Source organism: Neofelis nebulosa, chromosome 13 (assembly GCF_028018385.1).
Source record: "Neofelis nebulosa isolate mNeoNeb1 chromosome 13, mNeoNeb1.pri, whole genome shotgun sequence".
Taxonomy (NCBI): Eukaryota; Metazoa; Chordata; class Mammalia; order Carnivora; family Felidae; genus Neofelis; species Neofelis nebulosa.
In genome coordinates, this window is record NC_080794.1 from 87,397,286 (window position 1) to 87,424,790 (window position 27,505).

Below are 27,505 nucleotides of genomic sequence, written 5' to 3' on the forward strand. Positions count from 1 at the left end.
ACCATCAGTGGTGAGGTTCAGGACACCCCACTCGAGACCCTCAATCTGCTTCACATGCAACCCATGGCTTTGGGCGAGTCTCTGCACCTCCTCGGAGATCACGGGCACAGGACTTACCTGGGCAATTCTGCAGTGATCCTATGAGCTGCTGTATTACTAAGAAAATGCCCTGTTCATGAAATGTGTCAGATAAATGGAAGACAGCATACTTACTTACAACTCTTGTTTAAAATTCCCACTTACCTCATAGGTAACTAAAAATAGAGTCAGTACTGTTAACACCTTATTTTTATATAACCTTTGCAACAATCTCATTCGATAGCATAAATATTATCCCTGTTGTGTAAATGAGAAAACCAGCACCCACAAATTTCTTCCAAAGACTACGAAGGCCCTTCAAGCTTGGACGTATGATGAGAAGTGTGTCCAAGCTCTTTCCCACCGGGAGCAGGTGGAATCCTGCCCCCGCCGCCCCGGCCCCACAGTCTGTCCTCTGGCACAAGCCAAGTGGGTTGAAGAGTATGTCTGAGTCATCCCCATTTGTGCTCCAAGAATTCTTCATTTTAATGTCTTCGAGCTGGTCTTAAGCATTGACATGACCAGGGGGCATTAGTTCCATGCTTTAGGAATCTACCCACAATGACGCTTTTATGACAGCATGTCCAGGTTACCACGTTAAAGTACACACACCTTCCACTGCGTGGAGCTTTATAGCAAAGTCATTTCTGAATTGTCTGTTCAGCCACATGGTCTATAAGTCTTTGGAATATAAAATGTTGGATTTTTTGCATCTCTCCTCCTTAGTTTTCTAGTGTTTGTATACAATTAGAGAAATCTATATGTTAATTTAAAAATATTTTTTAATGTTTATTTATTTTGGAGAGAGAGGGTGCACAAGTGGGGGAGGGGCAGAGAGAGGGAGACAGAATCCGAAGCAGGCACCAGGCTCTGAGCTGTCAGCACAGAGCCTGACGTGGGGCGAAATCTACATATTATTAAATAAGGGGCTCAATGGCATATAGCAGTAAGAGCCAACGTTATTATGTTCTTACTGCGTGCGGGGCACCACCCAATGGCTTTGCACGTATATACTCCTTCGATTCTCTGACAGCTCTATGAGATGGGTGCTACTTAAATGCCCACTCTACCTCTCGGGAAACTGAGGCACCGAGAGGTTAAGTTAGTTGTTCAGGGAGGTGGTAGACCTGGGTTTTGAGCACGCGCACCGTGACCTCAGTGCCCACGCCCAGCTCGGAACCACACCTTGGGTGGCTGGTTAGCCATGTGTGTAGGTGACCGCGGGTTTCTAAACATCTCAGAGGTGTGTGCGGGGCAAATGAGGAATGTCTCAGAGGGTTATTAAGCTGTTCAGCACCTCAGTGTCTCCGCCGTTTTGGTTTTCAGCTTTGGAACAACTACTTTCACCTGGCTGTCGCTTTCCTCACTCAAGAGTCCTTGCAACTGGAGAATTTTTCGAGCGCGAAGAGAGCCAAAATCCTTAACAAGTAAGTCTGCGAGGTCATGGGCAGGAGCCTGCATAATTTCCACGTCGTCTTGGTATGCAAATTGAGATGTAATCATGGTGTAATGAAAGGGTGGTTTCAAATCATGAATCTGGTATTGCCTCTTCTAGCCCATGGATCAGGTCTAAAATTGCAGGGTTCATCCTGGTGAGTTCAGAGTCAGTGCCCACCACCATTAGCACCGCACAGAATGGGAGTTTCTGGAGATAGCTGCTTTTGCCATGCACTTTGCTGATGTCATTGCACACATGGTTTTCTTTATTGCCCAATTCTGCAATGCTCCTTCGAAAAAGGAAGCTTCTAATGCAAGCTCTTGGCACAGTTGAGATTGTTGAAGAACTCCTTTGGGGTGAGAGCTTCCCGGTTTCCTTCTTTGCAAGAGGTTCCCCCTCTCGTGCTCCAGGTAGGGGATCCTGTGGGCTGAACCAGCCCTTGGATCATCCTAACAGACCTCTCGGGCACCCCACATTCCTGCCTCAGTTCTTGCATCCTTCATGGCTACTGGTCCAGGACAAAGAAAAGAGCCCTTGCATGCTTTCTTTCCAAACTTTGGGTGCCCTGAGGGTGTCGCCTCCCCTCTCCTCTTTCTGCCTCAATTTCGCCGACCTCTCTCTTTGCTGAGCGCCCCTTTCATAAGGACTTCGGAGAAGAGTTCTCCGATTGCTCCCATGTTTCCACGTCACCCGTTTCTGTGAGTCATTTCGTAATGCCTCTGCTTCACATTGACTGTTCCAAGGCTTTGCCGACCCTGTGCCACTCCCTGATGTTAGCAATTCCAGAGGGAGTCTCAGAAGGTGACAGCTGTTCAGTGCTCCTCATGTCCTGTGAGCATGTATCTCACATGCTGGCCACGTCGAAAGCACATCATCCCTGGAGAGTAAGAATTTTATTAGCAAATATGTACCGAATGCGTACTACATGCCAGTGACTCGCTGAGCACTCCGTGTGCATTTTTCATGTATAATCATTAAAAGCAAAACAAAACCTATTCATCGGGTTCTCTTATCATCCTCACTTCGCAGATGAGGAAGGTGAAGCCACATGGCCAGTGCCAACCACCTGGTCATTCTGACCCTGGCAGTTCAGAGCCCAGGACGTTTACCTGCGTTGCTCTTAGAACTTTCTATCCTTTCCTTGTGCCATCTACAGAAAGGTCGGCTCCCAGCCAGCCATCTTTCCTTCAGGCTTTCTCAGTTGGGTGGCTCCTGTCCATTGACCGTTGATGTAGACATGTGTTCAGTGTTCAGAAAAGAGGAAGGCCCCAGAAGGTGTAGGCCAAGTGGGTGGCCACTGGGGACTCCTGGGAAGGCCTATTAGCAGCAGAGTTGGCCTACTCGGAGCCAACATGGGGTGAGACTGCTAGGCTTGGCCCAGGGACAGACTTCGGGCGGTGCCTTCTGGGGACCAGCTCAATAGGGAAGCTTCCACTTTGCCCAGTTAACATCATCTCAGGGCTCCTATAAAATTAGGGCTGGCGACTGGTAGATGCGGCTATCCTGTGGTTTAAATGCTCTCCCGGTGGAAGTTTCTATAGTAGCAGCAGAAAAAACTGGCCCGCTCTGAGTACCACACAACTCCTTCACAGCCAGCCCCGGATGCCTGGGACGCCTTGTCATCCAGTCCTGCAGAAGGAAAGCTGGCCCGCAGCAGGTGAATCCACCTGTGTGTATGGGGCTCACTGCGCAGTGAGGCGGGAATCCAAACCCAGCTCCAGCCGACAGCAGAATCCATTCTTTGCCAAGCGCACAGCATGGCCAACCCTCCAAGATGCCTGCAGGAGAAGAAGGGAATGGAACCCGGAAATCTGGCTTAAAAGAGCTGGCATCTCCTTTGAGGTTTTTAGCGTAAAACAATTGGTTCTGAGCCTTCTCCAGACCAGAATGGGGTGGCTCTGCCCTGGGCCCCCTTTTGGTGTGTGAATGTTAACATTCTAAGCTAGAGCAACGTCAATAAATGCATTAACCACACAGGGCCTCGGCTGCCAAAGAAAACCTTTGCTTCTCACATAGCTATGTGCATTTAGAGGCTTCAAAGCCAACGAAAATTAAACACGGCCAGCTGGTGTCTCCCCTTCCAGAGCCGACAGGGCTTCTGAATTGAGCATTCTTTTTCTCATAACTGTGGTGATAAGAGACTCCGGATTTTCCCTTTGAAATTTTCTCATAGATTCTGCAAGGGAAAAACTCCCAAGCATTTTAGTAGTTGTCTTTGCAAGACTCTGGCAGGACTGCCTCAGCCCCTGTGCAGCCTGAGGGGCCCTCTCCCAGGGGCCTAAGCTCAGCGTGTGGCCTTCATAGGCCACCAAGGACAGGTGTTCTCTGTGTCTGAGACAAGCGCCCGTGGCCCGTGAGGCCGTGTGGCTCCCATGTGTGTGGCAGGTTCACCCATGTTTGTTGTATTTTTCATGCCTCTTTCTGTACCTTAAACACTTTATAATCTAGCTGCGGGTTTATTGTTAAGTACCAAAATCTACATAAGACATATTTAAAGGCATCCTACCCAAATGCTTACATTTTCCCAGGACCTAGAACCGTTTTAATCTGCTTAAAATTGTGCTAGTGCCAAGGGATTGAGTACTTGCTCTGCACTCAGGGTCCTGGTGCTGGGCACCCCCAGGGTACCATGACAGCCTGGACATTGGCATCTAGGAGCCAACGTGGGGAGCCCAAGGCCTCTGGCAGGAGGGGATCCCAGGCTGTGTGGCAAAGGAGCAGCCAAATTACCAGGTTGGCTGACCGAGCCGTGGGTCAATGAACGGCCAGTCCCCACAAGGGTCCTCAAGTCCCAAAGGGCATGGCCTGATCTTTGAGCAAAGAGATGCTGTGGGTTATTGAAGCAGAGGTGAGTGGCCAGGCCCGGAGGGCTTGGGGGAGAGCGTGAGGCCCAGTGATGTGGGAGCCGACCCCATGGGTCCGAGCACAAGGCTGGGTGCTGACACAGAGCACAGTGCAGTGTGATGAGCAAGGCTGTCTTTTTCTAGAGGGAACCATGGGCTCCGAAGGTGGAGTGATGCCACATCCATTTAATAGCCGCTGGCCGCCTCCATTGGGGTCTGTCTACTGCTCTAGGGTTTCTGAATCCAGCCAAATGCATCTGAGTGAAGGCTTCTCTGTGGAGCCCCCTCCCCCCACACCTGTACACCCCCACCAACCCTCCTCTCCCTCTGTGCCTTCAGCAGCTCCTTTCTGCCTGGTTCACGGCATTGTGGCCCAGAACGATAGAAAATCCCGGTGTCCAAAGATCAGCCTGTTCATTCCCACTCGTTAAGCTCTCCATCCTCCCAATGACCGGGGTTGGGAGATAATTAGGATATTCGTTCCAGAGACATTCCCCAAAGTGCATGGGGGTAACGTAAAATAATGGGCCATACCACGCAGAGAACTGATTATGTCAAACCCAAATTGACTAGGAGATCTTCCAGTGAATCACAAAATAAATAACCGCTAGGAACCAAAGTGTATCATAAGAAAATTTAACTGACTCAGCCTTCAGACATCCTTGTTGCTAGTGACTGCCCACAGAGGACATGCGAAACCTGACCATCATCTGTCCCTCTCCCAGCCGACCCCCCCACCCCAATCTTCAACATTATTGGGACTCAGGAAATATGAGTCAGATGTAAAAGAGTTTATTTTTGATTAGCAGCCAGCTTGGCCATTTTAGTGCACAGGACACATGTGTCCTGGCATGTGACAACGTGACCTGTGACTACAGACAGGCTCCTGTGTTCAGGACCAGTCTTTGTCCTGGAAGAGAGAGGGGGTTCAGGAATTGGGCATCCAGCATTTCTAAGCATAAGATGCTCACTTAAAAGTTTCAGCCCAAGAGAGTAACATTTGAAGGCCAACCTCAGGCCAATGCATTTGAACCTGTTATGCAGGTTCCGTGAAGACCCTCTCCCCAGTTGTCTTCCATGCTGCTTCTCGTCTTTATGTACTTATTTCTATTTATTTTTTACGATAGAGATCTGCCCTCCGCCCGTCGCACCCTCATGAGACCATGAAGGTAGTAAGGTTGCCACTTCCTAAAACATTTGTACACATATATTTATATGTGTGTTGATTAGTAAAGTAAAACCTATGTCTTCAAAAATATTTTGAAACTTAAACTTTATTTTTTTATATTTTTTTTAAAGTTTATTTATTTTTTTTATTTTTCTCTTTGAGAGAGACAGAGACAGCATGAGTGGGGGAGGGACAGAGGGAGAGAGAGAGAGAGAGAGAGAGAGAGAGAGAGAGAGAGAGAGAATCCCAAGCAGGTTCACACCCAGAATGAGACACCCCGTAAACAAATATCTCCACGTGGGGCTCTGAGACGTGCATGTGTTAGGTCAAACTACAGACGTTGCTCTTAGGGAAACTGGAGGGAAATAAAGCTGTGACAGGCCCCATTTTGCAACGTGACCTAATCCCGAAGCTGTGTTTGCGCTCCAGATTGTGACAAGAAATAGTTCAGAAAAAGTATAACTTGTGTCTGTGCTCATTTTGTGAGAGACTCTGATCATTCAGAATAAATTCGCTGTGAACTGAGTTAGCCAGGGGCCCGGGGAGACAGACGTAACAAACGGTGGCCCTGTGCCGAGTCCCTGTTGGCAGGGGGCACGTGTTCCCCACGCCCGAGTGATACCGTGCTCCGTTGAACGTGGTAGAACTCCTGTGGCACCGGGCACCGTGGCACGTCCGAGCCCTGTGTGTCATGAACTTTATTCCCTTGGTCGCTGCTGGGGTCCCACCTCCTCTCACCTCCCTCAGGGATTCAGCGTTCAAATGTCCCACTTGGCCCATCACCTCCCTCCAGCGGCCTCCACATCTGTCTCCGTTCCTCAACCTCCGCCCGCTCCTAACACCGATCTGTCTCTTTCATTCGTTCTCAGAACGAATGTCGACCTTCTTCCTCCTTTTTGGCCTCGCTGTTCCTTGTCAGGCTCCTGGTCCTCCGTCGGGCCATTCACTCGGTGGCTGGGCTCCTCGAGCCTTGCTCTCGGGACTTCTTACTCCACTCTCCCTCCTTCAGAAGGCCGTTTTCTCAGCTGTGCGTCTCAGCCCTTCCTCGGGCCAGGATGCCAGCTTAATGGTCATCGCACTCATTTCCCGCGATCATCCGCCCTCATAGTTAACGCACTGGGTGGCTCGAAACGCCTGAAGTTTATTGTCCCACGTCAGGAGGCTAGGAATCCAAATCAGGGGGTGGGCAGACTTGGCTCGTTCTGGAAGCTCAGACGGAGAGCCTGTTCTGTGCCTCTCTTGCATCAGGTGGCTGTCCCCAGTCCCTGGTGCTCCTTGGCCTTGGCTGCATCTTTCCCAACTCTGCCCCTGTCTTCAGGTGGCTTCCTTCCCCGTGTCTCCAAATCTCCTTCCCCTTGTAAGGACACCTGTCCCGGGACCTAACCTCCCTCTGACCTCCGCAATCCAGTATGATGTCATCTTAACATGATGACATCTGCAAAGACCCTGTTTCCAAATAAGGTCACGTTCTCAGGTTCTGGGGGCCAGGACCTCTACACGTTCTTATAGATGACACGGTTCAACCGACAGTCATGCCCAACAGACTTATTTGGAGACCATACTTCACGGAGACCATGAAGGTAGTGAGGTTACCACTTCATACATTTGTACACATACATTTTATATGTGTGTTGGTTAGTAAAGTAAAACGCATTTCTTATTTCAAGAATATTTTGAAGCTTAAACTTTGTTCTCTCATAATTTTTTTAAAGTTTTGGGGCGCCTGGGTGGCGCAGTCGGTTAAGCGTCCGACTTCAGCCAGGTCACGATCTCGCGGTCCGTGAGTTCGAGCCCCGCGTCAGGCTCTGGGCTGATGGCTCGGAGCCTGGAGCCTGTTTCCGATTCTGTGTCTCCCTCTCTCTCTGCCCCTCCCCCATTCATGCTCTGTCTCTCTCTGTCCCAAAAATAAATAAAAAACGTTGAAAAAAAATTAAAAAAAAAAAAAGTTTATTTATTGACTTTGAGAGAGGCAGAGACAGCATGAATGGAGGAGGGACAGAGAAGGAGAGGGAGAGAGAGAATCCCAAGCAGGCTCTGCCCTGCCAGCACAGAGCCCGATGCGGGACTTGAACTCATGCAGCCGTGAGATCATGATCTGAGCTGAGAAACCAAGAGTCAGTAAACCCAGGTGCCCCGAAACTTAAACTTTAAAAAACTGTCTGTGGGGGCGCCTGGGTGGCTCAGTCGGTTAAATATCTGACTCTTGGTTTCTCAGCTCAGGTCATGATCTCATGGTTTGTGAATTTGAGCCCCACATTGGGCTTTATGCTGACCATTCAGAGCGTGCTTGGGATTCTGTCTCCCTCTCTCTCTGCCCCTCCTCCTCTCTCTCTCTCTCTCTCTCTCTCTCTCTCTCTCTCTCTTTCAAAATAAATAAATAAACTTTAAAAAGCTGCCTCTGTGGCCTTTGTTCAGACTGCATCCCCCTTGTTCTCTCTCTCTCTCTTTTTTTTTCCCCTTGTTCTCTTAAGGGGAAGGAGCAGACTCCCTGTCCTCCAGCCACTTTTCCTACTTGGCCAATATAATCACCTAGCCTGCTCTGCCACGGGGCATTTGCACCTGCTGATGCCTCTGCTTGGAATGCTCTTCCTTCCCCTCTGACTGGATTACATCTTTCCTTCTTCACATCGGAGGGTAATTATCTGTGGACTTTGTTCTGCCTATGATATTAATATTCTCATATTAGCTCTGTGCCTGGCCTCTAGCAAGCATTCGGTAATTAATGAATCAATGAGTAATCCTCCCCGAATGAATCAATTTAAATGGCCATTGTAACCATGAGGGGGCTGCTGTATGAGGCCTAGTCTGAGCTTGTAAAGGAAGCACGTAGCGTGGCTCGGGTACTTGCTAGGACATATGAGGGCCTTATCTCTCTCATTCTTAAAAAATCCTAGCAGGTGAACATCATACATCATTATCCCAGGACTGCAGAAGAGGAGACTGAGGGTCAGAGTGGCCAGGTGACTTGCCCAGTGTGCCTCTGTTTGGGCTCAGGTCAGCCTCACCCCCAAGGCTGGACTGTCTGTGGTGGACAGTGGGTTTTCTGTCCCTTGGGGTGAAGACTCCCGAAACCAGAGACTGAGATAAGGCCTCAGAGATCGGATTCCTGCTATTTTAGGTCAGAGCAATAGGCCTGGTGGGGGACCCTGTATCTACCTGGGCTGTGGGGGGATTGTCTGCTGGGGGCCCCGCTGGCAGTTTGGAGGTGCTCCCTTTCCTGGGGGTGGGCACGGGCGGCTGGGCTGTGGGGGGCGGTGCCAGGTGACCCCAGCTCCGTGCTGCTGTCCGGCTGGTCCGTTCACCACCGGGAACCTTTGCTTCCTCAGTGGAAAGAGGGCTGCAGCAGCGTCCCTTTGCTCACCCCGTAGTCTTACTGCCAGAGTCCGATGAAACCAGGGCCCTTGGCGGGACGTGACAGAGCGCCGTGCCTTGCGGTCAGGGACACCCGCACTTGCGGGCCCTCGCGATGAGTGCTGCGGGCCAAGGCGTGGGGCTTGGGGTCCGAATCTCGGGATCTTTTTCTCCCCTCCTTGCCTGTGACTCAGCCGAGCCCTCTAGCTCCCCCCTCCAGAATTGATTCCGCTCCCTCCCGTGTAGGCTGTTAGAGATGACCTTGGTTCTGACCCACAAGGCCGCCAGCCCCGGTCTGCTCCCAGGTAAGGAGCGTTAGCCCCGAGGACTGCTGCTTTCTCCTCCTCAGGAGGAAGGTACAAACGCTCCGGGAACCCCCCTTGAGTTCTGGTGACAGCCGTGACCCTACCAGGTGGTTACCCGGAGATGTGTAGAGATTAAGCTGCCTCTGGCGAGGGATGTGCTCCTGGATCTCTGCTGATATCCTGCCCTCAAATTCCGTGAAGGCACATCGTCCTCCACATACAAGACAGGACAGCGTAACTGGGAAATGCAAGCGAGGCATCATGACCATCTCACCCTCTGTGGGCACCGTAAGGAGAGGTGATGCGCAGGGAGAGGAGGCAGAGCGGCAGGGGCTCCCTCCCTGCGTGGGCCCTCTGGCACCCAGGGGTCGGCCTCAGCTCTGGAGAAGTGGCGGGTGACTGTAGGTCACGAGACATCGGGTCACTCCCGAATGGCCCCAGCCGCCAGGCGTTTTGGCCTTTCTTGTTGTGTGAGAGCTATTATCTCGGGAGCAGAGGGAGTCCCCTGGCTGTTAGAAGAGTATTTAAAGCTTGAGTCAGGCAGTGGCAGGCCAGCCGCTGTGACCAGCTCTCACCACCTCTGGGGGCTCTGAACTCGTGCTGGCAGGGGATGGGGGGGGGGGTCTCTATGTTCCCGGGGTCTTGCCTGCAATGCCGAGCTCCCGGGGTCCCCAGATGCCTGCTCCCTGAGAGGTGATCATCCACCCGCACAGCGAGATGCTCGCAGCCTCAGGAGGCGGCATCAGCACCGGGCGTGAGTATGGCTTTACGCTCCGCGGTGCTCTTTCCGGGTAAATGCCAGGAGGGTGCCAGCCGGCCCCATTGTCTCCGGGTCTGGGCCGCAGCGGCTGCCGGGGCCCTTCGTCATTTGTGCAGGAGCAAAATGGGGATCGGGAAGCTGGATCTACAAGCCCGGACAGGGTGCACAGCTGAACAGGGCTTAGATCATACACACCCTGGGCGATTGGGGCTCCAGTTGGACATGGAAGGATGCTCTCTGGTCACCCACGGACTCGGTCCAGTATCTTTGCTGACAGCGGATGGGCCGCTCCTCACTGGGGCAGTGGGGACAGGTACATTCCTTGGCCAAGATCCCCCCTCTCTCCCTCACCGAATTCACCCACATCAGCACTCACCCGGTTGTAGGGCTGGGCAGGAAGGTAACTCATCGACATCAGAGGACAAGCTTGTCCTGGTGGGAATGGGCTGACACTCCCAGCTCAGTTCTTGTCTGTACAGTGGGCCGTGGCACCAGGACAAGTGCTGTGCCCCCGGGTCGACTTCTGTGAAGGGGCCTCCAGGGCAGGCTTCCCTGGTTGAGAGTCTGAGCCTGCAGCCCTCTCTGGCCGGAAGTGACAGATGTGTGCTTAGGGCACCGGAGACTTCTATAAGGGGGCAGCCTACTGCGGTTGATGATTTACGGGGAGGATCTTTGCTGTTGGAGCCACAACCGGGTCATCTGTACACACAGCTTTCCTTTCCACATCAGCTGATGTGAGGACGAACAGAGCGGCTTGATGACCCAGCTGCTATACTGTCGTACTCTACGATCGTTTTGCAAATGACTATTTTTAATATGATCAGGCTTTTTTTTTCGTTAGGCAATAAAGGAAAAAGTTAAATTGCTCACAAACTAATAAATGTTTATCTTCCGAAGCCTCCCGTCCTGTTTTCTCACGAAACACACACCTCTTCTGCTGACCGGGTAGAAGGGAAATTAGCATTTATTTTCCTTGATAAACAAAAGACCGGGTAATATTTGTTGACCTCTTTTGGTGCAAAGCCCTTCCAAAGGGATATTTGGCAGAGGCCTCCCTCCCTGCTCTCGTGTCCACTCCAGGGCTTAATTTTAACGTGTGAAAGCTGCTTTGTGAGCAGGGTTGGAGGATGCCCTTTCGTGTCTGTGGTGCCTGGATGCTCTGCACACAAGCTCCCCCTTAGGCCAGGGACCCAGGTCCTCCTCTTGCCATTAGAGATTGAAGAAAGGAAAATGCTGCTATTACTCCCCACCCCCTCACCCATACTCCCATGGGGGTGTTTGGGGGGGGGGGGGGAACGTTCCAGAGCCTGAGGTGATGAGAAAGGGAGACTCCCTTGGCTCGATCCTTCCTCCTTCCGTTCCCTTTGGGGGCAAATACGCCCCAGCGTCGATACGGTCTTCGTTTGTCTCAGTGATGGGGGACTTTCGTTGTGCTTAAAAATAATCTAAGTCTGATTTCCAAATGCTCGAAAGGGTGACTCAGTGTTTTCCCTGTCCTCGGTTCTCAGGTATGGAGACATGAGGAGGCAGATCGGCTTCGAAATCAGAGACATGTGGTACAACCTTGGTGAGTAGCGGGGCTTTCCGGACATCGTGGTGGCGGTCTTGAATGTGTGGTGGCGACGACATTGCCCCCGGCTGTCTGTCGGGGCTGGGGCATCCGAAACATCCGAGTCGTTTCTCCTCGGAGAGCGATTGCTACTTTTGCAATAGCTGTTTTCCGTAAACAGGAGATGGGAAGAAAACCTGATGGGGCAGGGAGCAAATAGAAACATCCGTGCAGCTCCCTCTTGACGTCAGGTGAACACGTCTCTGCTTCGAAGCTGCTTCTGGGCGTCACGAACATTCCCTCCGTTCCTCAGGCATCCAACCGTGTAGCTCATCTCCTTGTCACAATGTCACTGCTTTTACTATTCAGTCCAATATATTCTACCATATTCTACCCTCAGGTCAAAAGGGGTTTTTTTGGCCTACTCAGAACCGGACCTTGTATGTAGGCAGAGCGCCACCAGGTGGCGGTAGCATAACACACTTGCACAGTGAAAACACCAGGGGATCCTTGTGTTTAAGATGAGACATTAACGTAGGTGTTTGTCACTACAAATTTCCCTCTTGCTGCTGCTTTTGCTGCACCTCAGACGTCTCGGTGGATTTTGTTGTCACTTTCATTTGTTTCAAGATATCTCCTGACTTCCCGTTTTACTTCTTCTTTGACCCATTGGTTTCTTCAGGAGCAGGCTCTTTAATTTCCACTATTTGTGAGTTTTCTCATTTTTCTTTTGTTACTGACTTCTGATTTCATTCCACGGCAGTTGGAAGAGATACTTGGTCTGGTTTCAGTCTCCTTAAATTTTGTTGTCGCTGTTGTTGTCTTAAAGTTTATTTATGTGTTTATTTTGAGAGATAGAGAGACAGAGCACATGAGTGGAGGAGGGGCAAAGAGAGAGGGAGAGAGAAAGAGAGAGAGAGAGAGAGAGAGAGAGAGAATCCCAAGCTGGCTCCCACTGCCAGCTCAGAGTCCGATGCAGGACTAGAACCCCCAAACCATGAGATTGTGACCTGAGCCAAAGTCAAGAGCCAGAAGCTTAACCCACCGAGCCACCCAGGCACCCCTCCATAAATTTGTTAAGAATTGTTTTATGACCTAAGATGTGGTATATCCTGAGGAACGTTCCATGTGCCCTTCAGCAGAATGTTATTCTGCTGTTCCTCAGTGGAATGTTCTATATGTCTGTTAGGTCTGTTGGATCTACAGTGTTGGCTTCATTGGTAAATATAACTCAGCTGAACACGTCAAGAAACTAGGAAAAGGATGAAGCCCAAGGTCAGCAGAAGGAAGAAAACAATAAAGACGAGAGCAGAAATAAATGAAATAGAGAACAGAAAAACAATCAAAAAATTCAACACAACTAGAGTTGGATTTTTGAAAAGATAAACAAAATTGACCAACCTCTAGCTAGATGAACGAGGAAAAAAGGAGAGAAGACATAAATAAAACGAGAGGTAAGGGGTACCTGGGTGGCTCAGTCGGCTGAGTGTCTGACTTTGGCTCAGGTCATGATCTCACGGTTTGTGGGTTCGAGCCCCGCGTCGGGCTCTGTGCTGACAGCTTGCTCAGAGCCTGGAGCCTGCTTCAGATTCTGTGTCTCCTTCTCTCTCTGCCCCTCCCCCGCTCACACTTTGTCTCACTCTGTGTCTCAAAAAATAAATAAATGTAAAATAAAATAAAATAAAATGAGAGGTGAAACAAAACCATTACAGCTGATACCACAGAAATAAAAAGGATCAAAAGAGACTACTGTGAGTAATTACATGCCAACAAATGGACAGCCTAGAAGCAACAATAAATTCCTAGAAACGTACAGCCTACCAAGACTGCGTTATGAAGATACAGAAAATCTGAACAGACATATGTCAGGTAATCTACAATCCAAAACTTCCCACAAAGAAAAGCCCAGGACAAGATAGCTTCACTGGTGAATTCTGTCCTACATGTAAAAAGGAATTAACGCCGATCCTTCTCAGACTCTTCCAAAATATCGAAGAGAAGGGAATGCTTCCAAACTCATCTTATGATACAAACATCACCTTGATACTGAAGCCAGATAAAGACACTACAGGAAAGCTCTAGGCCACCCTCTCTGATGTGAACGTAGATGTAAAAATCCTCAAGAAAACGCTAGCAAACTAAAGTCAGCGGTGCATTAATACGATCCTACCCTGTGATCAAGTGGGATTTATCCCTGGGATGCAGAGATGGTTCAACATACACAGAGTAACAAAAGTGACAGACTGCATTAACACGGTGAAGTATAAAAGCCGTATGATTTTTCAATAGGTACAGAAAACCCATCTGGGGAAATTTAACACCCTTTTGTGTTAAAAACTCAACACACTAGGTACAGAAGTAACGCATCTTAACTTAATGAAGGTCACTTATGACAAGTCCACAGCTAATATACTCGGGGGCGAACCACTGAAAGTTTTTCCTGTAAGATCTGGAACACAGGGAGATCCACTGTCACCACTCCTATTCAACATAGTGCCGGAAGTCCTAGACGGAGAAATTAGGCAAGAAAAAGTAGTAAAAGCCATCTAGACCACAGGGGAAAAAGTAAAATTATCTGTTTGTAGAAGACCTGATCTTTTATGTAGAAAACTCTAAAGACCACCACAAACACTGTTAGAACTAATAAATTCGGGAAAGTTGCAGATACAAAATCAACATACAAATATCAGTTGAATTTCTATACGCTAACAAGAAAGTATCTGAAAAGGACATTAAGAAAACAATCCCATTTCTAATAGGGTCAAAATGAATAAAATCCTTGACCAAGGAGGTGAAAGACCTGAACACTGAAAGGTACAAATTATCAATGATAGAAATTCAAGAAAAAAACAAATAAATGTAAAGACGTCTCGTCTTTGTTGATTGGAAGACTTGATACTGTTAAAGTGTCCATATTACTCAAAGCAGTCTGTAGGTTCAGTGTTATCTCCATCAAAATCCCAATGGCATTTTTTCAGACACTGAAAAAATAATGCTAGAATTCATATGGAACCACAAACGACCCTATGTAGGCAAAACACTCCTGTGGAAGAACAAGAGTGGAGGCATCATACTTCCTAATTTCAAAATATATTACCCAGCTACAGGAATCAAAACACTGTAGGACTGGCATAAAGGCAGACATACAGACCAATGGACCAGAATAGAGAGCCCAGAAATAAGCCTGCACATGCACAGTCCACTGAGCGTTGACAAGGGAGCGGAGAATCTGGGGAGAGGATCATCACTTTAATAAATGGTGTTGTAAAAACAAGATATCCACATGCAACAGAATGAAACTGGACCCTTGTCTTACATCATACCCCAAAATCAACTCATAATGGACTAATGATTTACTTATTTATCTTATTTTTTTTACTGTTTTTATTTATATTTGAGAGAGAGAGAGAGAGAGAGAGAGAGAGAGAGAGAGAGAACATGAGCAGAGGAGGAGCAGAGAGAGAGGGAGACACAAAAACTGAAGCATGCTCCAGACTCTGAGCTATCTGTACAGAGCCTGACGCGGGGGCACAAACTCATGAACCATGAGATCATGACCTGAGCCAAAGTAGGATGCTTAACCAACTGGGCCACCCAGGTGCCCCTGGATTAAAGATTTAAGCAGAAGATCCCCCCCCCCCGCCCAAACCTCAAAACTCTAGAAGAAACCATAGAAGAAAAGTGTGTTCCAGATCTTACAGGAAAAGCTTTCAGTCGTTCGCCCCCGACTATATTAGCTGTGGACTTGTCATATGTGTCCTTTATTATGTTAAGGTGCGTTACTTCTATATCTAGTGTGTTGAGTTTTTAACACAAAAGGGTGTTAAATTTCATCAGGTGCTTTTTCTGTATCTACTGAAAAATCGTATGACTTTTATACTTCATTCTGTTAATACGGTATATCACTTTTGTTAATCTGTGCATGTTGAACCATCCTTCATATGGTACTTGGCAATGATTTCTTGGAAATGACAACAAAAGCAAAAATGGACAAGTGGGATGACATCAAACTAAAAAGTCGGCACAGTAAAGGAGACAATCAGCAAAATGAGAGACAGCCTGTGGAATGGGAGAAAATTTCCAAATCATATATCTGCTAAGGAATTCATTCCCAAAACGGATAAAGAACTCCTACAACTCAACAGCGAAACACACCCAATTAAAAAATGGCCAAAGGGCTTGAGTCGACATCTCCCCAAGGAAGAAATACAAATGGCCAATAGGTTTGTGAAAAGATGTGCAACATCACTCATCATCAGGGAATTGCAAATCAAACCCGCAGTGAGCTGTCCCCTCACACCTGTCGGCTGTTATGATTATTATGTTACAGCCACAAGAGGATGGCTATTGTGAAAAAAAAATAAAAGGTAACAGGTGTCCGCCAGGATGTACGGAAGTTTGAACACTTGCACAGGGTTGGTGGGACCGTAAAATGAACTACGGAAGACAGCATGGAGGTTTCTCAAAAATTAAAAATCAAGCTACCATGTGATTCAGCAATCTCCCCTGCTGGGTATACATCCAAATAAACTGAAATCAACCTCGATGAGGTATCCGTATTCCCATGTTCACTGCAGCGTTATTTACAACGGCCAAGATACGGAAACAACCCAAGTGTCCACTGATGGTTGGATGGATAAAGAAAATGTGGTACGTCTATACAGTGGAGTATTATTCAGCTTTATTTATGAGGAAAAAACAAGGAAATCTTGCCATATGCAAAACCATGGATGGGCCTGGAGGACATCACCCTAAAGGCGAATGTGTCCTCTGTGAGCCCAGCCTCTCTCCGAGTGGAGATGAATCTCTTGCTGGCACCTGGTCCCCACTCTCAGCTTGCTTTGTGCCAAGGTGTCTGGGCATCTTTCTTTGGCCTCACGGATGGTCCTGTGCAAGATTTCAGTGGCATTTCCTGCCTGAGCGCCCGGGGCCCTGCTTATTCCACTCAACTTGTCACATGGAGCCTGTGGTGGCTACAGAGGACCTCCTCATCTCCCCTCTCCCCAGTGACTCTGTTCTCTCCAGGGAGGCAGGGTCTTTCCACTTTTCTCTCTAGTTGCCCCATGACACCTGGGTTTCCTTTGTTCCCCCAGGGCTGGGGCAACTTAGATAGATTCCTGCTCTCCATGTCATGGCTGGAGAGCTTGGCTAGAAAGATACCCTGACGTGTCCGTATTCCACGGGAAGAACGAAACAGGGTCATAAAAACTGAACACGGTTTTCCGTGAAGGTGGGGAACTGGACCCCATCGCCGTCCTGCGGACCCTTCGAGCAGACAGGGGTGGGGGGTTGAGGGCCACGCCTGTAATCCGGCTTTGCGGTCAGCAAGTTCTCAGCAGCTCGTTTCCAACCGGAGCCAGATTTCCTCACCAGAGGCTTCGACTCCTGATTCATCTTGAGTTCCCGGATGTCAGCAAACATGGGTGCGGGAAGGCTCTGTCACATCTCGAGGGGAAGTTCAAATTTCCAAATACCCTTTGTCCATCTGTTTGCGTGAAGGATGGAGTCTTTTTCAAATGGGTCTTTACACAGAAAAATAAATGCAGAAAGCCTTGGAGTAAATATACTAGAAGATACTGTATTGTATAATACTAATAACATCGAAATTAAGAAGTATGGTGTAACATGAAGTGTCACCTGGGTTCTCAGGAGTAAAACTCCAGCGCAGAAGCTCCCAGGTGGTGATGAAGAACTGGCTGGAACGACCGCGTCCGTTCACACTCTCAGTGGACACGCATCACTCACCTGCATGCTGTTTGGGTCTCAGGAGCTTGAGGAGATGTGTCAATGCAAGTGACTTTCCTGTAGCAGCTCAAATGCCCAGAATCTGAGTTCTGGCTCCAGGCTGTCCAAGAGCTTCCCACATCTCCCAACACAGAGCCTGCCGGGTGCCACCCTGCCCCTGCTCTAACTTCCATCCCCCCGGAGGAGAGAGTAGGAGCCCTGGCTCTGAGGGAAGGAATCCCTATTGGAGTTTCCTTCCTCCCTTGCCTTGGCCTGGCTATGTGGCCTCAGTCACATGACCCAGTCTCTCTGGGCTTCCATCGGTTTTCCAGGCTGTAAGATGGAGAGGTTGGACTGAGGTTTTCAAGAGCTTTCCAGTCCTGATGCTCCGTAATTCTTCACATACGTATGCGGATCTCAGTAATGAAATGCCAAGGCTCTGGAACAGGGAGGAGGGCCATTCATGATTCATTTTAATTGATCACGCTCGCACAGATGCATTTGTCACTTGCCCCGATTGGCCAGACAACCGCAGGACCCACGCCAGGAAGGGGCCAAGTGCAGCCCCATTAGAGAAAGTCCAGAACAGGGCAGAAAAGGATGTTCAGAGAGACGGCATGGAGGGAGCTGCTCTCTGCTAGACCTGAGGGGAGCCAAGGCTCTTGGAGGTGCCAGCACCCCCTGGGCAGGTTCTGTGAGCTCCACCTGCCGCCCCTCTGCCTGAGAGCCTCCCAGGCCGCCTCTCGCACGCCAGCCCTTCCTAGGAGAGTGGCCACGCCTTCTTGTGACTTGTTCGCCATCATCTCTCAGGTGCAAACTATGAGCTGTGTGTTTTCCCCCCCACGGGAGAGTTTTAGGTATCGTTTCAAATGGCAGGCCTGCTTCGTCCTGAAATGGCTTTGATGGTTTCTGCACTATTGCAGATAACCAGACACATCCACCCTGGCAGATATTCTGAATGATGGTTAACACATTAAAGTGCTTTTTTTCTCGGGGCGCCTGGGTGGCGCAGTCGGTTAAGCGTCCGACTTCAGCCAGGTCACGATCTCGCGGTCCATGAGTTCGAGCCCCGCGTCGGGCTCTGGGCTGATGGCTCGGAGCCTGGAGCCTGTTTCCGATTCTGTGTCTCCCTCTCTCTCTGCCCCTCCCCCATTCATGCTCTGTCTCTCTCTGTCCCAAAAATAAATAAAAAACGTTGAAAAAAAAATGTTTTTTTCTCACTTGACAAATAGTTGCTGCCCCAACTCAGCCCACCCTGGCCCCTTTGTGCTCCCCCAGGACCCCCCTCTTCGGTGTGCCCTCCCCACACTGAAGGGTCACTGGCTAGCATGGAAGGGGCTCCAAACCTCAGCTCAAACCATGGCTGACCTGACTGATGGGCGCTCCTTTCTTTCCAGCTCTTTCATTCTACAAAAATTATGTTCCTGGTCACCTATGTAGTCAGTCCATAGATCGACCGCCATTTGAAAGTGGCTCCATTTCATTTTGTCCCCTTCCACGATTGCTGTGAAGGAAGGTAGGATAGGCCCAGGGTAATACGAGCTTCTTTGTGACGCCGACTCCAGGCCCTGGGGAAGGCTCGACCTTCAGAGGATGCACCTTTAGGTGTAAATCAGATCTTTAAAACTGTTTGGGAGCGGTTGATTCCCTTGACATTATGTGTCATTATGCTCCAAACAGGCTGAGTCAAGCGGGAGGTCTTTGATTTGCAACATAGTAAAGGATGCACTGCAAAAGCAAATGTCCCATTTCATCTGGGCAGTTGCTGATTTGAATGCGGTGATTAATGTAAAAGATCTGTGTTTGGCAGCTTTTCAGCCACGAATACTGAACATTGACTCTGGCTTGAGAAGCAGCCAAGAGGTCAAATGTAAACCGTGACCTTGGTCAATGAGGGGTGGGAATCTGGTAACAGCAAGAAATAACCACCCACCAACATGATGGGGTTCCTCGCTTATAAAATAATTATTTTTTGGAAGTCAAAAAATAAGTAATAAGAGTGTCAGCAGCCCAAAGGGTCTGCCCCAAGCAGCCCCCCAAGACAGCTAAGAATGTCTGCATGGGGTCACCTCAGGTGGCCTGGATCTTGCCTGCTGTGAATCTCAGGTATTAGAGCCTTCCATGAGCATCCCTGCCAAGGCCAGCACTCTGGGAGTTTATGACAGCACATCTCAGTTCCCCAAGATGTACACAACCTATTTTCTATGCAGCTTTTTTTTTTTTCTTTTTTTTAATAGGCTCAGGTTTGGGAACATATTGGCAGGTCGATCTAGCCCACTCTGGAAGAAAATAAAAATAGAAGTCAGATATATTTATCATTCTACAGTCAGTCACCTATTCCTCGGTCAGGGTTGAGCCCGTCAAAAGCTCACACATCACAGCAGTAAAATCGTTGAATCGCTGAAGCAGTAATTAATAAAGTTTTATTGTGCACACACCAAAGAGACAGTTTGTGGACAAGGCCCCCTCAAACTAATACATGGAAGGAGGCTCAGAGGTATATCATGACAAAGAAGCTTATATAGTGGGACACCTGGATGGCCCATTCAGTTAAGCATCCGGCTCTTTATCTAGGCTCAGGTCATGATCTCGCGGTTTGTGAGATCCAGCCCGGGGTCAGGCTCTATGTTTAGAGCAAGGAGACTGCTTGGGATTCTCTCCCTCCATCTAGCTCTCTGCCCTTCCCCCATTTGCTCACTCAGGTGCTCTCTCTCAAAATAAATAAATAAACTTAAAAAAAAATTTTAGAAGCTCATATAGTGAGAAAACAATGACAATTTACTGGTTATAATATTGGTGATTGGTTGTTTTAGAATTCTCTTCATTGGTTAGTGGTTACCTCATGTCAACCTTGGAAAATGTGTGTGTGTGTGTGTGTGTGTGTGTTTGTGTTGGTTTTGCCTATGATTTTCAGAGGCCTAAGCAAAAAGTGACCCCGGTCAGGTGAGCCTTGCCCACTAAGCTAAAGGAAGCTTTGCTTGTATGACAAAACCGATTTTCTCTGTTCGGGGAATGTTCGAGGCCGGTCTCCGTTTGTTTTCGATTTTAACAAGCCGAATGCTCCACGCGACTGACTGTTTCTTCTCTGAGTCTTTCCTATAATACAAGCGGTACGTGGAGACCGGGGTCTCGGATCTCCCCTCCAAGCAGAGCTTCAAACAAGGATCTGTTCTGCCGGGTTGAATGCAAGCGCAGACTCGCGCTGCCCCAGGGGACAGAGCAGCATGTTTTTCCCCCTCCCAAGCCTGTCACATTTTGAGTCTGAAAGGAGAAATCTAAAGCACACTCTGTCCAAAAAAAAGGAGGCAGGGGGCGGGAAGGGGGGGATGTGCTTATTTACTGAGCTGTTCAGTTATTTATCAAAGTGCGCTCCCGGAAGCAGGGGCCAGAGCGCCTGATCTCACCGTGGCCCGCACCACCCCACTTCCGTTTTGTTTATTACCTGCGGCAGGCGGGCCAGCGCGGTGCAGAGGGTCCTGCCGGAGCCAGCGTGCTCACACCGAGATCCGTGTCAGCCGGGTTTGGTCCGGGATAGCTTTCGTTCAGGGAGTCCCTTTGTGGATGATTCTGGGGACTGGACACATGATGTGCTTTCATCCAAACACATACAGTGAGGCCTCATCAGTTTCTGGATGATGGTGGAAATTTTTGCCCCGTCTACCTTTGTGTCTATGGAGATTTTCCTGGGGTTAGAATGGGGTTGATGACCCGGAATACTGGACCCTCACGGTTGCAGAGAGGTTGTCCAAACACCCAGGGGGAGACTGTTGCCAGGTGAGGACTTGGATCCCCGGAGAGAGCACAGCCCAGTGTCCAGAGGGGACGGAGAGGCTCCACGTTTTGTAACTCGAAGAAAGACTCTCGGTGGGTTTTCAAAAATTTGGGAGTTGTAGCTAGGAGATTGGCAAGGTGACCCGAGGTAAAGTATTCCCATTGTGACCTGGTAATTAGCTTGTTCTTTCTTTGTCTCAAAAGGGGAGGGGGGGAAGCACATCCTCTTTTTCTTGAAGTCTACACCACCGCAAGAGTCACCTTGATCCTCATTGATTCCAAACCTGAGTTCATCATTAAATTTGAGCAAGCGATGCTCCAGGGGAAATCCATAATGCAAATGCAAAAAAAAAAAAAAAAAAAAAAAAAAAAAAGGAAAAGAAAACAGGACTGAAAGAAGGGAAGAAGAATACTGGAGGACACCCAGGTCTTGCCCACCTTGAGGACCATTTGTTTTTGCAGAGGTTAAATCCTGGGGCTATCACTGTAGAGCCCAGCACTGGCCCCTGGCCAGGTTCCTGCGTGATTGGGAAGGTCGATAATCAAAGATCAGAAAACCATCGTTCCTGTCACTTATTTTTCCAATCTGTGCATCAACCACCACCTGTTCCCACCCTATACTTTCCTCCCAGCTGAGAGCAGTAAGGGCTGGCAGTGACAGACAGCGCTCTCTGTGACACTCAAATTGTGTTGATGAACGACTTCGTGTCACTATCATCTGTTTTCTGGAACACTGGCTCTGACATTTTTTCAGCATAAGACAAGAAAAGTGTCACCTGGGAGACTGAACATAATAGCATTTTTAAGAGAATGCTTTGCCACAGTTACATGCCTTGCAGGGACATTAAGCGTTTTGGGGAAAGGATAAGAATCACATTATTAGCACCTTTAGTCCAAATATTACCTGTAAGATTTTCATTATATTCAGTTCCTTATTGAAGGTTACATTTTGCATGTGTCACTTAATATAAGTTTCAGAAATATATTAAGTTAGGCTTTATTATGACGGTTATGTACTTTGTGAAGTGTGGTTACTTATAATAGCCAAATTTGTTTAATGTTCTCTTTGCAGAAATCTGTATTAGCTGAGTAATAAAACCAACTAAATTCTTTAGAGGATCCGTTCTGTTTTCTGATTATGTAGAAATATGAGTAAGAGTGATTAACTCTGGGTAAATTGCTAGTGTTAATAACAAGTTGTCACAAATGAGGTTACCAGGTATTCTGTCTCCCAGCCCTGCTGTAGCTAATGCATACTGTTAGCTGCTCATGTCCTTGATCAATGTGATATAATTGTCTATTTGTGAAATGACATTTATCTTACATAACAGATAAGTCATGACTACAGGCCTTCTATTGGATGGATACTTTAATAGCTTCCCTTACAACATCTAGAATACAGTCCACTTCCGGGGCACCTGGGCGGCTCAATCGGTTAAGCATCCAGCTTTGACTCAGGTCATGATCTCCCAGTTTGTGAGTTCGAGACCCGCGTCGGGCTCTGTGCTGACAGCTCAGAGCCCGGAGCCTGCTTCGGATTCTGGGTCTCCTCCTCTCTCTGCCCCTCCCCTGCTCATGCTCTGTCTCTCAATAATAAATAAACGTTTAAAAATTTAAAAAAAAAAAAAAAAAAAAGGAATACAGTCCACTTCTTATACTAAAGGCTGGACGCATTCAAAATACCTGCAGATGAGAAATGGACGCACATTCCCAGTATCCTAGCATTCAGGATCACACTAAGCTGTGTGGTTTTGTTTGGTCCTTTGAAGCGCATTTTAAAATCCTTTTTTTAAAAGACATGTTCTGAGTAATGCATTTCTGTGTTTAAGGTCAACACAAGATAAAGTTCATTCCAGAAATGGTCGGCCCGATACTAGAAATGACACTAATTCCTGAGACAGAACTGCGCAAAGCCACCATACCCATTTTCTTTGATATGATGCAGTGTGAGTTCCATTCGACCCGCAGCTTCCAGATGGTAAGGACATAGTAGGTGTGCGGTAAGTGGCTTGGGGAGAAGACCAACAAGCCTGGAAACCTTGAAAAAGACTTATAAATGGCTCTGGAGTTAAAGATGTTGAGAGATTTTCCTTATTGAAGAAGCCTATCATCCTTTGCCTGCATCTTTAGGGAGAAGTATTGTCAATTACTGGCTTTTCCTTATTTTGATCTGGATTTACTTACACATGAAACCCTGGATAAAAGTCTCTTTCCACCGCCCCTCCCCCTTGGTATGTACCCTCAGAATGTTTAACCAGATGTTATCCTCTCAGACTGCCTGCTTCTTGCCAACTTATGTTATTTTCAGGTCAAAAATCTCTGCTTTTTTTTTTTTTTTTTCTTTTACATGTGTCTTGATCTTTCACCTGTGCAGTGAAACTGATAAGAATTCCTCTAAAAAAAAAAAAAAAAAAACCCGGGTAGAGTGCTCAACAACATACTGAATCCATAGGAAAGACAAAATCTGAATATTTATGTGGGAGGATTAACAAAATCTCCTTCCCTGGATTCCACGAAAATAAGGATGGTGTTTACATTTCCCGCCAGTGGGTACACGCTCGCCCGCACGAACATACAGCGGCTCTCTCCCCCCTGTGTTGCTGGGCTGGCTGGGAAGCTCTGCAGGAGGCAAGAGAAGAACCCCCGTGATAGTGGTTCCTCCATACTTGATTTAAATATTCTAGTGATTCGAGTAAGTAAGTACCCACTTGACATAGATTTTTGCAGAATTTGAAGAAAAATCCCTGTATTGGAAAAAGACTACATCTGAGCAGCGTAACTGTAATGGATCTGATATTTAAAGAGTAGATTTTTCCTTCCTCCCCTTTATACTTGCTACCTTATAGATTTTGAATAGTTTTACCTTTTCACTGGTCAGTCTTTGCTATTACGGCATGAAGGTGATAGCCGTGATGAATAATTTTGCTAGTTTCTAGAGCAAAGAACAGATACAAAGCTAAAAGAAACCCTGCTCTGTACCTACAGTTGAGTGTGAACACTGATGTCAGGTACCCGTGCTTTCTGGCATAGCCTGGTGCTACCTGGACCTCCCACAACTCACCAAACGTCTTTAATCTTTGGTTCCGAGCTGTAATATTGGTACAGAATGGAATCTGCTCCTAAGGGATGTTGTGAGAAGTGAACAAAATAAACCTGTGAAGGCCACCTGCCCACCCGCCTCCCTTCCTTCCCTTCCCTTTCCTTTTGATTCCTTCCTCCCTCCGTTTCCTTCCTTCCTTCTTTCTTTCCTCCCTCCCTTTCCTTCCTTCCTTCCTTCCTTCCTTCCTTCCTTCCTTCCTTCCTTCCTTCCTTCTCCCTCCCCTTCCTTCCTTCTTCCCTTCCTTCCTTCTTCCCTTCCTTCCTTCCTTCCTCCCTCTGTTTCTTTCTTTCTTTCTTTCTTTCTTTCTTTCTTTCTTTCTTTCTTTCTTTTCTTTCTTTTCTTTCTTTTCTTTCTTTCTCTCTCTCTCTCTCTCTCTCTCTCTCTCTGTCTCTTTCTTTTCTTTCTTTCCATAGCAGAAGAGGGCTTCCTTATGTTGACTTATTTATAAAATTAAAGAGATTGTTTTAAAAGAACAGCTGTTTTTTTTTTCCCCTCTGGTTCAAGATCAGTTGTTGCACACATATAATGTAACATGGTAAACGTTGTCCAAATGTTTTTGGTTTTGTTTGCCAATCTATCAGACACCTCTTTCTTGATGACAGCGCAGTAACCATGATTCTTGTGATGGCATAAGGTTTCATAAAATGGAATGGATAATCTTCTCTTTTGTAACTTTTTTTAAGGTTTATTTATTTATTTTGAGAGAGAGAGAGAGAGAGAGAAAGACAGTGAGTAGAGGAAAGGCAGAGAGAGAGAATCCCAAGCAGGCTCCACACCAGCCAGCAGAGCCCTACGTGAGGCTTGGACTCATGAACCGTGAGATCATGACCTGAGCCGAAACCAAGAGTCAGACGCTTAACCACACGCCCTTGGCTAATCTCTTATCCGTCACCTTTAGCTGGACGTTTGGGTTGTTTGCAGATTCTCACTACCATGAGTCAGTGCGCAGTGAACATATTCGTGCATACTGCTTGACTTTCTTTTACAAGTTTTCCTGGTATACGTTCTCAAAAACGGAATTGCCGATTCAAAATATTTTCGTAAGTTTTGACATTGCCAATGTTTTCTGATGCTGTTGCCGTACGATCTGACCCATCTTGACTGCCACTGGCACTAAATCGTGTCCAATCTCACTGACAATCCACCAGAACTAGGGAATGTAGTTTAAAATCCCTTTTCCTAAGTTGAAAATTCATCTGACTTTTTGAGTTTTGTATGAATTAAGCCCTAAAGAAGGGCCGTATGAAAAAGCGCTGTTAAAGAATCAGATAGCGTCGCCTGGGTGGCTCAGTCGGTTAAGTGTCTGACTCGTGGTTTCGGCTCAGGTCATGATCTCATGGTTCGTGGGTTGCTCTGCACTGGCAGCAAGGAGCCTGCTTAGGATTCTCTCTCTCTCCCTGCCCCGCCCCTGCACTCATGCTCCCTCTCTCTCAAAACTAAATACGATTTTTTAAAAAGAGTATAGTAGTTATTTACATTAGGGAATTTCTCCAATTCACGGGGTCTCTGGTTTGCCAAGAAACGGCACAAAGTTACTGAAGGAGAGTCGTGGGGTTTCTGCCTCCGTTCTCAACTCTGCCCCCAGTGGTGGGTTCAAAAACTGCCTAATATCAGAAGACCAAGCTGTTTGAGTAACAGCGGGAAAGTAGCTGTGCACATTTAACTCTGTTTCACAAACAATTTCCCTTCCATAAAACGTGTCCCACTTGGATATACGTAAATAGAAGCATAAACGTGAGGACACAGGTCCACGAAACCCACTGTCGGTAAGCATGGTCAGCTACTTGGGTTTCTTGGTCCGTGATCATTGACCATTTGTTCATCGGTGTTGTCATCTGCTTGTGCCTTCAAAGACCAGTGGGAGGACATACCAAAGGTTTTTTTTTTTAAATAAAGGCAGAAAAGTGAAAACGCGTGACCAAAGTCTCTCTGCTCTCTTCATCTCTTCTTGCGAATTGGGAAAGGGTCCATCTCCTCTTCTCTTGGGATATCTGAGGATATCTGGGATATCTGGGATATCTGAGGGATATCAAGGCTGATCCCTGTCTCAGCCTCCCTGGTGGAGTGTCACATGGAATATCACCCCTCCTAGACCCGCTGCTTCCCTATCATCCCTTTTTACCAGGCTCCTTGTCACTTGGTTGCATGGGTGCAGGTTACAGCGGCCTCATATTTGTTTGTTCTCCTGGCCTCCCTGGTGAGATGCAGACACTTGTCATCTTTCTCATCTCTAGCACCCGGCTGCTTCTCTTGGGCCCTAGTCCCGGCCTCTCCTGGCCCATAGCATCTATCTCTTGACTTGACATATCTTTTCCAAGTCTTTCCTATTCTCAGGTGAGCCAACGCTCACCTTCTATTGGCTGCTCTTTCCTGAAGCACGAGGCGTGCCCTCTGTCCGGGGGTGGTGTGGGTGTGGAGCAGTGAGTGGGTGTGTGCACAGAACCTCAGGGCCCCGGAATCCCTGCCTCCCTCCCAGGGAGCTGCCAGGTTGGGGCTGGCTGGCTGCTGTTTACCTAACCCGCCACCAATCCAATTATCTAACCTTATTAGTCACATCAACAAGGGCTTAAATTGGCTTCGCTTTTATAGCAGATGTGCTACACTAATGGAGTGAGAGGAAGACATTAGGGCTTTTCGTTTTTGCAAAACGTTCATGTTTTGAGCCTGTGATGTAGCTTTTTTTTTTTTTAAAGGTTGCTGTGTCTTTCTGAGCGGGGCTGTTTATGCACCGTTGTTTGTGAAATATGCATCATGTCTGGGTCGTAGCATGCTCTTACCGTTGCAGCGGGGGGGCGGGGGCTGCTGGATTCGAAGAAAAACCTGCCATTTTACACAAGATTCAACTGCACCAAGCCATTACTGGAATTTCAGAAGCAGGCATTGCAGACGGGCTTTTCTACAGCTCCCCAGAGTGGCAGCTCGTGTCTCCTCCAGCCGCAGCGGAAGGACTTCCGTCAGAGTGATCTCATACACACATTTCCCCGAAAGTCTCCTTTCTGGTCTCTGCTTTTGCAAGAAAGAGCATGAATCTTCATCCAACAGAGGCGTGTCCTTGTCCTTGTCCTTGTCCTTGTCCTCGGTGCTTGAGGTCCTGCCTCTCCAGGCTCCAGGCGCTGAACAGGCTGGCCCGGTTGTGGGACGGAGAGGCATGGAGTTACCCTTTCACAAGCTCTGTCCTCCTGCTGGCCGGGGGCCTTCTCCCTGGGGCCACAGGCCCACCTTGATTCGGCCTGACACCAGTTGTGCTGAGCAGATCCTCACAGGTGATGGATAAGCTCTGCAGAGGCCTGCTGACAATTCCTGGTTCTCCCAGCCCTTTCTCCGAATCTTCTATGATGTGGACGCTGCATCTGTCCTCCTAAATTGTCCCCCTCTACCGCATCTTCTACCAGTCCCGGAGGACGCTGTCCCTGGTGTC

General features: G+C 48.0%; 1 protein-coding gene across 3 annotated transcripts in view; it reads left to right on the top strand.

The window, feature by feature from the left end:
• Window positions 1-27,505, top strand: part of DOCK1 (dedicator of cytokinesis 1) — a 528,588-nt gene that overhangs the window by 425,664 nt on the left and 75,419 nt on the right. For all 3 annotated transcript variants that reach the window (XM_058698107.1, XM_058698106.1, XM_058698109.1), the window contains 3 exons: window positions 1,405-1,505; window positions 11,452-11,510; window positions 22,817-22,965. In XM_058698107.1, coding sequence (XP_058554090.1) covers window positions 1,405-1,505; window positions 11,452-11,510; window positions 22,817-22,965 — 309 coding nt within the window. The remainder of the gene's footprint in view (window positions 1-1,404; window positions 1,506-11,451; window positions 11,511-22,816; window positions 22,966-27,505) is intronic.